The 12,399-nt window shown below is 43.6% G+C and overlaps 1 protein-coding gene across 1 annotated transcript; it reads right to left on the reverse strand.

Moving 5' to 3' along the window:
- Positions 1-576: 576 nt before the first annotated feature.
- Positions 577-12,329, reverse strand: LSG1 (large 60S subunit nuclear export GTPase 1). Its single transcript, XM_009572990.1, has 12 exons — positions 12,199-12,329; positions 11,550-11,636; positions 10,593-10,679; positions 8,412-8,472; positions 7,513-7,689; positions 5,807-6,235; positions 5,397-5,498; positions 4,433-4,576; positions 4,017-4,140; positions 3,296-3,375; positions 2,471-2,644; positions 577-1,127 (listed from the first exon to the last, which is right to left on the reverse strand). The coding sequence occupies exons 5-12, from the start codon at positions 7,648-7,650 to the stop codon at positions 948-950; spliced, it is 1,371 nt and encodes a 456-aa protein (XP_009571285.1). The 5' UTR covers positions 7,651-7,689; positions 8,412-8,472; positions 10,593-10,679; positions 11,550-11,636; positions 12,199-12,329; the 3' UTR covers positions 577-947.
- Between the last annotated feature and the right edge of the window lie 70 nt (positions 12,330-12,399).

A 12,399-nucleotide genomic window follows, 5' to 3' on the forward strand; every position in this document is an offset into this window, starting at 1 on the left:
AGTGCACAAACATTTTCTCAGCAAGGCAACCAAGGAGTAAATCTCACTTAAGTCTGACCCCAGGTAAGTACAGTCTTTTTAGCATCAAATACTAATGTACGCATTAAAATCTGCTACTATGACACTTCTGCAACTAGGTCAATGGCTAACAGGCCAGCGAGACAGAACATGGCACATATAGAACATATAGGAAGTAAAATCTCTAATATATTTAAGGAAAAATTAGCACCAGATTTTTGGCCAGTCATACAGAGCTAATGTTTTAAAATACCAACGGGAAGTCACACAGAAAAACAACTGATACCAGCTCAGTGTGAAGGACATAAAAGCAGCATTTTCCTTGCATGGTATGCCATGCTCTGCTCTGCCTTAAGCTAGGAGATAGGAAGTGGTTTCAATACTGGATTCTACAGAATAGGGCTGCTATAGCAGACAAGGAAGAGGGCAATAGAGATCCTTTTACCTCATTTTTCAGCACACTAAAGTGTTCTGTCAAATCAACAAACAAGCACTAAAAAAAAAAAAAAAAAAGATGAGCAATAGCATCTCAGAATGTAACAAACATCACTCATTGAGATTCAACTGTTTAAAGATTTTAGTCAGTTTTACAGGGCTTGCTTTGATCCCAACAGCTATAAAATACATCCTTTATGGAAGGAAAAAAACATTCCCGCATGGCTCCATCTGCTCCGATTGAAAGGACGTTTCAGCAGCAGTCAACCGTCTGGGCTGGCTTCCAGATAACACGAATGGCCAGGTCTCTTTTGTTCTTGGAAGGGATGAGCTCCAACTATCAGACCCCACTCTTATCCCCTGCCCAGGGCAATCCACAGCACAGAATTCCCAGGTGAGCTAGCGATGCCCGCTTATCCTTTTTTCCCCCCTCAGTTCAGGCCTGCAGGACAGTGCAGTCCCTGCCCCGGAAAGGCCAGATACCAGAGCCACAGCTAAGCCTCCAGGTGCTTAGTGATCCTGCGAATTTTCTCCTTCTTATTCCTGTTTCCATGTTTTTTCCAGGGCTTTCCTACCACATTCCCAGAATTGGGCGTAGTCACAGGCACGAGGCCGCTGCCGGGCCGGTATCCCATTGCAGCCCGAACCCCTTTCATCAGGGCACGAACGTTCTCCTGGAAGAGAAGATATAATCACCAGTGACCAATGAGAAGATACTTAACCACAAGGAACTGTGATATGTTACTAAAACCAGACAGACACAGGCAAGCTCAAACCCTACCAGACCTGCTCAGCCCCCAGCTCCAGAGCTGCAGGAAAGGTCACACCACGCAGCTGAGTCAAAGCCTGCCAGCACGCTCCAGTTCTGTCTGCAGCCATGTCTCGCTGCCCCAGGTCCTCAGTGTCTACCACTGCAAGCAGAGGCAGAGTGTTGACGAGACACCGAGCTCTGACAGACATTAGCTATGGCGCTAGGATCAATTCTCACAGTCTCTGCTTTGCACACAACAAATTGTCTTTGCAAATAAATCTGGCGTCTGTGAAAGCCAGAGACTAAAATAACTTGCTCAAGTCTGGAGCATGAGTAGCACTGCCGGGGCTCACTGCTCGTGCCAGCACTCCGGGCAGCCAGAGGAAGAGTCTGGTAATCCCAAAAATTCTTTTCAGGTCATAGCTTTCCAAAACAGCTCACTGTTTTCCAAAAGGGCCCGAGTTCTTGTTTTCAAAATGCATGACCATCTTTAGCTGTGCTGAAACAAATACTGTTCATATCCAGCTAACCAAGCAGAACGGATCATGCTCTCTATGACCCATCCTCCTCGCTGCTAAACACACCCTGTCCTGATCTTTGTCAGGTATGCAGACTTAATCAGTTATGGATCTGACATCTCATTACAGGTGATTAATACATTTTTTCAGTAGTGTAGGGGCAAAACAGATCCTTCTGGGACCTAACAAGAAGCACACAAGTTAAGAGAAATTTCCATTTTCCACTTCATTTTGAGATTTCTGAATTAGATTTTAAATCTGTTTCTGTGTTCTTTTCATCTGATTTCATGTTCTGAGTCAAAACAACCACGTAGTACTAAATCAATTGTCTTAAAGAAGCTTATCATGTCCCCTAAATACATCACCTCAAGAAAGAAAAGTTTGAAGGACCTGTTAGTCCAAAACCATGTTCCTGGTCGGTTGCTGTGTCACACCATCCTCCTTCCTTGTCTTTCTTCCCAGTCACTCTCCTGTTTGCTCAAGACTGATGTTAGGACCATAATGATGAGGGTCACCCCACGGATCTTTTAAAAATCAACTATGCGCACCTCATTAGCTATCTTTCAGTCACCTAGGACATTCCCAGTGATTTAGGAGATCATAAAAAGAACAGAGAGCTCTTGGATAAAAATTAAGTGCAGATGCCAATGGCATCTAACACCATTAACAACCCAGCACCCCTCCATCCTCAAAGCTATTATTTACAGTGCTGCTGTAAAAACTCCTAGAATAAATCTCCAGAATTTACCTGGTGGAAAAATGTTTTGTCCACCACATTTTCAATTTGTTTTGCTTTGGTGTTCTTCTCAGGCTTCACCTGTCCACTGGCCTGCACAGTTCTGCTCTGTGGGCATATTTGATGCTGGTGCTGAAAACCATTTGGGTCAATGCCAGGAGGTGGATGGCAATATAACAGCTTCCCCTGTGAAAGCAATGGGATACAGTTATTACCAAAAAAACTCAGAGAGAGACCCAGAGAGGAAAGAAAACAACTCCAAACCTAAGAAGGGCCCTGGAAGTCCAGGGGCTCACACTGGCAGACTATCGGTACACTTTATTTCTCTTCCCAGGCAACAACTGGCTTGACTTCTAAGTTAAAGTACTGTTCCACCTCTACTTCAAAGCACCATTTCCAGCTGCAATGTCCAGCTGCAAACAATACAGTGCAAAACTTTCAGGAGTACTGGAGGATCCTATTAAGAAGTACGGAACAATAAGTTGCCAAGAGGTGCTGTAGAAGCATGCAGTATTACAACACTCAGAACTGCAGTCCAACTCGTCCAACTATACAATATGGGTTCGTTTCCTGAGTATCTGCTGCCTATTCTAGAGATATGATAATTTATTTAGCTAGCACCATATTTCTAAGCAATCATTTTTTTAAGATTAAGCAGCTTGAGAAATTCCATTTATTCTTTTGAAACATAAAAATAGCCCAATTTAAAGAGTATTTTGATATATGGTGATTTTATCCAGAGAGATAGAATTTACTTTATTGTGCTCCTTCATGCCCCAGTGAACCTTCAATTCACCTCCTATCAGAAAAGAAAACCCAGATGTAGGAAACACTTACACTGACATAGTCTTTTAACACATATCGAGCTGATCTCGGCTGGTCTGGCTGTCCATGAGCTGTCATAAAGCCTCTCATATCTGGAAGACAAATCCAAAGTACATTCTGTGTCAGTGCAACAAGAGAATTAATACATTCTTCTCTGCTGCCTAGCTGCACATTTGTATCCTTTCTCAGAAAAACTCCCTTAGCGGGAGGCTTCTGTTGGGGAAAGCAGGGAAAAAAGGGAACATTGCTGACTGTAGAGGTAGTGCAGAAGCATCCTAACCTGAAAGGAATGATGAGAGCCGGCATCTCCCTGACACCAGAAAACCTGCTAGTTTTTTATTTTTGTTTTAAGGCCAGAGAAGATTAGCTGCATCAGAGAATCAGACAAGGGAGATAAACCTTCACTGCATTCTTCAAAGTCTAATTCAAGACACAGTTGATGGGAGGTATCTAAAAGGATGAGAGCATCACACTACACAGACTGGCAGGGCATTTCACCAACATCCTCAACACAATCACTACATCTGTCAGACAAAGCTGGCAAAGCACTACTGCAACAAACACGAGATTAGCTGTTAACAAAGGCCCTTCCTGAGAGAAGGGCAGGTCCTAATGGGGAGGTTCAATGCATGACAAACCTGAGTTGGGCCTAACTTTAAAAAGTTCTCCTAAGGCCATGTTCAGGACCATGCACAGACCGGAGGCAATAGGTTTTAAAGGGATCATCACTCACATCCGTATGCTGTTAGCAGCTCTTCAGCTGTTGGCTTTCGATCTGGATCTTCATCTTCCCTTGGCCTTATGATGTTTATTCCATAGGTTGCTTCCAAAACGTTTCGTGGGATATGCTGGCAAATGTATGCTAGTGAAGGAAACCATCTGGTGATTTTCAGCTACACAAGTAATCTTGCCCTAGTCACTCCACGAGGACACATTAAGAATGACTTTTGGATTTTGTTGCAAACCAGAAAAACGATGCAAGTTTGACACAAGACAAACTTGATATGAGATGGGGAAAGACCAACACAGCAGGGCTGTTTTATCCAATGTGTGTCCCCACCACCCTCAATGCAGGGCTGGAACATGCTACATTGCATACTCCAGATCCAATGCTTGCAGACACTCTCACAAACCCCATGCAAAGGATATTAGAGAAATGGGTGGGACATGGTCCCTCATCTGGTCTATAGGCAGAATTCCAGAACAAATCATTTCTGCCTTGGTAGAGATGAAAGATGGCATCACCAGACCAGGGCAATCACATAGGCACAGGCCAGGCTCCACATACAGGGTCTACACAATAAATAACCGATGAGTTCACCAAAGCAAGTCAGTGTCCATGGAGCAAAAAGGAACAAAACAAAACAAAATAATCAAATGCATAGATGGAACAAGGATGCACATGAGAATAAGCAGAAATTCTACTAACACAGACATCTGCCCTGCTGGCCCCAGCCAATGAATTAAGGAAATCTGATGTGGAAGACAGCAGCACTTCCAAGGTTCATAAATAAGGTGTCCAGATGGGGGCAGCAAGATCTTCAGCTCTCCAATCTGATGGGAGAGGAGAAAGCACTCCTGAAACCTTTAACTATGTTGGACCTTTTGAAACAGGTAGGAGATTGCACAAGTACAAATCCCACAATGCTCATTATAGCATTGGAGTTGCTACCTCAAAATTAAGAGCTTGATCAATATGAAAACAGCAGCATAATTAGACTGCGGACAAAAAGGATGGTTTGAAAGCTTGACCTTAAGCTATTCAGAGGAGCACTCACTTTTCAGAGGTTCTCTCCTCATGACTGGCATTGAAAAAAGAAGGGCCAAGCTACTTAAATAAAATCTGGAGATGGAAAATATCTCCCATTGCACAGCAGCTCTCATGAGTGACTCTCAAACTGTAGCAAGAGTTTGGAAGCAAGAACTATAGTTCCAAAATTATATACATCAAGCCCACCCCTCGTGAACCTAAACTCTGCTGGGCAGAGTTCAGGTTGGCAAACAAAGTTCTCAGTGACTCCACTCGGTTACAACTAGTTCATAATGAAGCTCTCTTCCACTGGGGGGAAAAAAAAATTAAAATAAAAAGATTAATGGTCTTTGTTAGCAATACCTGAAAGTGTTTCGTACGGCCTGGTGTAGCAGACACTGACACCTTCTTATTTCGAAGGATTGTGTTGATGGTCGAACTTTTGCCAACATTAGGGTAACCCACCTAGACGACAAAGAAGTAGAATGGTAACAGTGGTATCAGGCAGGGCAATGCCAGAAGACCAGCAGAGCTCTGACACAAAAGTACTTTAACAAAATGTACTAAAAAAAATTAAGGCAAGCAGTGGGGAATGCTGAGCTCCAGGAACTTCAAAATTAATCTCTGCACAAAACCCTCAGTAATTTGTGCTTGCTATTTTTTTTTTTACCCTTATAGGAAGCCAGGCTACAGGATGAATTTTTCCCATGGAAGGTATATGGAATTAAAATTTAGATTAAGCAAGTTCCATTTAAGCACAAAGTCCAACTCACCAGCCCAACATTTACTTCCCCATCCTTCACCCTTGGTCCATTGTGCATGGTTTTGAATATCTCCAGCAGTTCATTTCTCTGTACCAGATGGCTGAAGTTCCTGATGTTCCTGTTCTGCTCCTGCACTACATGCTGCACTGCAGCACCATCAGTCCTGCTTTCTATCCTCTCTGGGGCAATAGCATTTACTTTGTCCCCGCCTTCATCTTCAGAACAGGTTTGCCAGGCCTCCTCTTCATCATCTTCACAGTCTTCATATTCATCACTACTGTCATCATCACTCACCAGAACGTGATTTACAGTTTGCAAAGCATTGCCTGTGGATGTGCTTTCTGTGCTATCTTGTGGTGTGTCATCGTCATCTTCTTGACTGGAACTTCCATCCTCAGAATCACTCAGGTCCTCTGCTACATCTTCAGTGTCTAGTTCCTGCGTGAACAGTATTTCATGGAAAGAAATGTAAAGACAACACTAAGTCTTGCTGTTGACTGCAACTGCTGCAGTGCAGGCAACTGTTTTCATCAGCCAGATCCCAAGGACCAACAATTCACTGCTTACACATCACACAAGTTTTTTAGGGGTCTTATGTAGAAACAACTAGCCCATTTTAGGAGAATGGCAAAACTATTCCAAGAGGCATTGTTAGCTTCATTCTGAAGTCGTTAGAGGTTTCTCTCCAGAAGCACAACTCTGAATGCGCACACACCCACAGCATCCTTAGACACAGCAGCAGCAGAGCCCAGCAAATTTTTTTTTTTTTTTAATTATCAAGTGTTCCTAGTAACAGGAATGCATGTAAATTTTTCAAAATGTTCAGAACACAAAGCCATTTTGTTTCAGGTCTAAATATTTCATTAAAATAATTTCAAGCTGTCTTGTTTTCAGTCCAACTTTTTACATTTCTTCCCTGCTAATAGTTCACATTCAAAAAGAAAGACCTTTTCATAACAATAGTATTTTGACCTTTCTTTCCAAAAAAGAAAACAGAACTAACACTTTCAGTCTTGCTTTTAAATCAATGTGTAAAAAACATTTTATCCAAGGACTGTAAACCTGAACAGACTAGGTATTTTTGGAAGGAGATCTGGGATATTCCATAGCCAAATAGCGATGCCTGTAACAGATGAACCCAATAAAACCTGAAAGTGCCATCTATTGAAAACACGTAACTTGGGGAAGCAGCACAGTTTGTTCCACTGGGCAAAGAAAAGCTCTCAGGTACTTTACGTTCTCTAAGAAACACCTCCCCTCCCTGGGAGAGAAAAATCCTCTGTACAGATAACCACATCCCTCACAGCATCCCTCTTGGAAAGGATTCCAATTCTGTCAATGAGTTAACAGTTTGCAAACAGATCTACAAGGGCTGTTTCTGAAGCTATTCATCAGTAGCCTTAAAGAACAAATTTACATTCTAGTTCAGTATTATTTATCATGTCATTAACCTTGAAAGAGAAATTGCAAACACTATGAACAGCAACCAAACGGCATACCACTTTGTTCACTATTTTACTCTCCTCACTTTTGTCTCTGAATCAATCATTAAAATGCTGGTTTAGAACCACATAGGTCCTTAGAATAATCCTTCCTTGAGACAAGGACTGTACCTTTCCTAGAACGGTGCTCAGGTATGTCACAAGCAAAACTAAAAAGCAAGTTATCATGAGGCAGCCAGCACATATCCAGTGGGAACTGGTCATCTACAGTACCTTTGCTTCTCCAGATAGCCGTTTGCACTCTGCCAAAGCTGACCAGAACACCACCTTAACGCCCTCTTTCTCAAAGAACTGTGCCCAAGCAGCCCGCTGCTCCTCACTCAGCAAATCTGCTTTGTTTATCAGGATCATGTTCTCCTTGTCATTGCTGACTTCCTTAACGTAGCTTTCCTGAAGAAAACAAGAGAAGGCTCAGTTCCTACTCTGGTTTGGACTCCTCCTCCCCCCAGGGTGATATAAGAGCAGCAAGACAAGTTACCCCATCCAGCTCCACACGAGTGTAGCTAAGCTTACCATAACCCTGGGCTAGATGGAACTGGTGTTTAGCAGACAGCTACAAGAACAAATTGGAGCATGCAGCTACTGCAATACAGGCTGTTTCTGGCCATGTGTGCAAACACCTTGTCTGCTTAGAGCTACGACGAGATATTAATCAGCACCTCACAGCAGGAGCTCTTAAGATCAACTATTTGAGCAGTTTCATATCTTACTGACGCACAGTGTTCTATAGTCTATCATTACAAAGTTGTCACTTCAATAATTCTTGATCCTTCGCTTTCAGCGCAGTAATTCTCACCCATTTTTATTCCACTATGCTTTTAAACAGAACAATTCCTTTAAGTGCAGACAATTCTAGTGGGTAATGAGGAGCAGTATAATATCTGCCATACAATGTCTGCAGAACTGCCTCTAAAACCACAATGCTCTGTGTGAAACATCAAAAAACATTGCAGAAAAATAATTTGATGCCAGAATACTTGCATAAATAAATAATCCAGTTAGGCACAACAGCAGAACAGCTTCAAGGTGGCTGAATGTGTTAAACAAAAAATAAATCATATAAACTCTAGGAAATAAAATGAAGACAACATTCAAGAAAGTGGTTTACTTACCAGATCTTGGCATCTAAACAGAAGAGGATTTCTAGCATCTACTATCTGGACTACGATATCACTGCAAAAATAAAAGAAAGCCCCATACAGTACTCTTTCTTACCTTGCCTCAAAGAAAGCAGCAAGGCACAGCACATTACTCGCTTTTAGGTTTTGCTTGGAATTTTAATGGTTTTAACTGTGTTATCCTACTAAGTACCTTTACTAAATTAACAAAGCATCTCAGCATCCCACAGGCCCCAACAGAGCCATGCTTACGCTACAAGCCAGTACTGCTGTACAGTATTTCTGCCTCACTTGGCTGATTCTCCTGTACAGCCGGCAAGGGGAAAGGAAGCATACGAGTTTTGCCAATCTATCTACCCTTCAGAAATGCCCAGCAGGCAAGAACCAGAGTAGTGGTATTCTATCCTTTAGAACATTACTAAAAACTGTGATAACGCAACTTTATTTCTGTCTATTCTTATGCCCAAACTGCGCTGGGGTGGCTACAGAGAGGAAGAAGAGGTGGTTTTCCTACACAGCAAGATATTCTGGAACACTGTTGTCTCCTTTGCATGGAGCAAGATGTACAAAGTCTCCCACAAATGACCTGCAGATTCTAAGCATTTGCTATCAGGCATTTCAGAATCTCCTTTGTACTCTTCTTGTCACAAAAAGCATAGGAGAGTGAAAGAATAGTCTTAAGACTCCAGTAAAACATGTTGCTCCCCCATGCAAGCTTTTAGGAAACATCTTTCAAATCCAGACACGAGGTTGCCACCACATGTATGAGCAAGACTCATCAGTTCTACACGCAAATTAAACACACTGGCGTCAGATACCAGAAGCATCCATGCTTCTTTTTTCAAAATTTAACTACAGCCTCTTCCGCTAGAACTTCTCCAGGCAGGTAATTTAAAATATTGCTTGCCATATGCTGATTCTATTTGTTTGACAGGGATTTCTGTTAACTCAGGACAGCTTCAGAACACCACAGGCTGAATGGAAGAATTTCAAGCCTCACTAGGCAGTTGGTTACATGCGGACAAGAAAAAACTAAAAAAAAAAAAAACAAAACCCACAATAAACCCCCCAAGGGAGCCATTTCATAAGCTGCATGGGTACAAAGAGGTACTGAACAGTTACAGAAATTCAAAGATCAATACGAGAGAAAGCTGACACCACGGTACTGGATGGGATACAGAGAAGTTACTGAATCACGCCGCTGGGAGCTAGTTTGAAGCAAACACAAGAAAAGGCTGACAACAGATCAAATTATCTGGCAAGGTAAGGGACTGGATGACTTTTCCGTTCCATTCTGAGACAGCATCTTCACACTACATGAACTAAAAAGCTCCAACAAGAGCAGAAAGGCATTAATAACACATTCCAGCCACCTCAAAACACACAATACACTCACACTGCATATCATGATACCCTATAGTGGATGCTCCCGACCCAGCTCTCTCCTGGCCAAAGGCCCAGCAGCACCCCATACAAAGCCACTTCTGTGAAAGGACAAGCTCACTATGACCTCACTGGTGAAGTATTTTTCAATTTTAGGAAAATCAGACAAGATGATGTCAAACTTAATTACTAGTGAAATTAAATGCCCCAGTTAGATTAACATAGCAGATAGCACTCCTATTGTATTACAGCTTGGCAGAGCAAACAAAGCTATTTCTGTGATATCACAGGCTGTTGTCTTTTGTGTACTGCTGCAATTTCTCTGCATGGCAAGAGGCCAAGGACCAAGAAGCTCTTTCTTTCCCAACGTTATTTAGCTGATCACCCTTGCCTCCTGCCCCTGAATGTCAGGCTGCAGCTGTGTGGTTGAGAAAGAGGAGAAAGGGTTAATCTTGGCAAAAGACCTCAAAGACACATTCTCAAAAGAGGCCTCCCACACAGAGATACTAGAAGAGGCCAAAAGCAGCAGCATCTGAAGAATCATCAGAGACTTGCAGCAAACCCCCTGCAGAACCGCAGTGCTGAGAGCTAGCATGCACCACTAAGCAGCTGCCCTTTTTGACGTCACATTTTGGTCACTTCAAAACAAAATCACTTCAGTGCTGATAATAAAACATTGCTAACTGTAATTGTTTTTCCTGTGCTCAGACACTTGAAGCTTGACTCAAAAGCTTCAATTCAGGAAAAGACATTAAACATTACTTTTTAAAAGTGGATAGTGATATACTTTACCTTCTTTCAATAACTCTCCAAAGCTGACGCCAAAATTCCAAGTTTCGTTCAAATGGGGTTAGAATTAACTTTTTTTCTTCCTCAAGGCTAGGGCAAAACAGAAAAAAGACATCATATTTGGCTCATGTCAGGCAATAAGCACACCACTAGTTCTTCCTCAGATCCAGGAGGCTTTAGTTTCAGACAGAGCTATCAAATCAGACTCATACAATAAGTACGATTTCTGCTAGTTTTGGAAATGGATCAAGCGCCCAGGTAAACTGGTGTCAGTGGCACTAGTTCAGCAGTGACACAACGGCTCCTGATCATGCCAATGGAGAAGTGGTAAATGACGGAAAGAGCAAAAACTCATCAAAAGTCTGCCTGTGAAATTTCAGAGCCACAATAATAAACCAGAGAAGTTATCCCAAATGCCAGCAGTTATTGCTCAATCAAGTACCACCTGGAAAAAATAACAAATGGTACCCGAAATGGCTCTAAACAATCCTTGACTTGCTGTTACCACTGTCTGAACGACTTTACTCAGAGCAAGCGCGGGTTCGCAGTGTGTGAGCAGGTACCACCTAACTCTCCAGGCCAGCAGATGCAGCGCCGGACCAGCACAAGCTGCTGTACGCAGGCTGGCAGCACTGCACTCTATTCAGAGCAGCACTGATGCTCTTAGAGGACACATTCACCACTCCTCCACTTCACAGGCAAAAGCAGAACATCACACTCCATCCTGAAGAATTTTAACCGTAAACAGTACAAGAACACGCACACACAAGAGCGCTTTGCAGAGCTCACCACAAAGACGTGTCTGAACCGTGGCTGGGATGTCCAGCCTTCCAGAACAAGTACAGGGAGCTACTGACAAGACATCAATTTTATTGGTCCAGCAAGGATAAATACAACCTACTGCTTCCTGAGTCTCCAAATGCCACCAGCTACTTACCCAGACACAAGGGGCATACTCACTGGGCAAGCTGTCGCCTCCATTCAAGAAAGCTCTCCCTCTCAGCTTGCTTCAAGTCCTCCGCACTGGTTGTCCTATCCCACTGTGGCCTGTAACAAGCACATTGTGGAGTGAGTGATCAGAAGTAGCAGTCAGACCAGTTACATTACTGCAATAAACATCCATAAAGAACACAGGCACCACACATTCAGCTACACTGAGATGGTTATAGTTCAGATGTGCATGCACCTGTTTTCAGCAGCTTTAAGTACACCTGTTTTCTTGTTCCTTCTAAACTCCGCTAGCTGAGAGGATGCTACCCTATGCACACTAGATCTCACAAAGCTGTTTTTTTGAGCTAAGATTTGTAGGGCATTTAAGATGGGGGATTCATCTCTCCATCTACCACGCACAGAGCTCTGGAAAGGCTTACTAGGTGGCCTGGACGCACCAGCCCCAGCAGTGCCAGGCTTTGAGCAGGAAACCCACACAACCAGGTCAGATGGGCTGGCAGCACCTGCAGGCAGGCACCTGTGCTGCAGACAGGCTAGGTAGTGGCTTCCCCAAAAACAGGGTACCGACAAAGCAGAGGGCTGTCCCCAGGCTTGCAGCCACTGAGGGGCTGAGCCCACTCAGCAGAGGGGGATCCAAGCCCGGCCCTGCAGGACTCACCTCCGTGGGATGCGCAGGAACTGCTGGTTCTCCTCATGTAGCTGCCGGACACGCTGGGCCTCCTGGGCCGTGAGCAGGCCAGTGCGGCTCTGGGCAGACACGATCTGGATGTTCAGACGCTCTGCAGGATGGAAGAGACAGTCATCCAAAGCCAGCTGTCCCCATCCCCCCCTGTCCCCAGCTCTGCTGGCCCCTGCCGCC

This window comes from Fulmarus glacialis, unplaced genomic scaffold (genome assembly GCF_000690835.1).
Source record: "Fulmarus glacialis isolate BGI_N327 unplaced genomic scaffold, ASM69083v1 scaffold18142, whole genome shotgun sequence".
Lineage (NCBI taxonomy): Eukaryota > Metazoa > Chordata > Aves > Procellariiformes > Procellariidae > Fulmarus > Fulmarus glacialis.

Bases quoted from the DNA above. Each gene is read 5' to 3' on its own strand.
- LSG1 (XM_009572990.1), bottom strand. From the start codon at position 7,650: ATGATCCTGATAAACAAAGCAGATTTGCTGAGTGAGGAGCAGCGGGCT. The intron at 6,236-7,512 runs GTACTGTAGATG...CTGTTCACGCAG, and splicing joins GGCTATCTGGAGAAGCAAAG to GAACTAGACACTGAAGATGT. The intron at 4,141-4,432 runs ATATCCTTTGCA...TCACTAGCATAC, and splicing joins ATGTCCCACCCATTTCTCTA to ATTTGCCAGCATATCCCACG.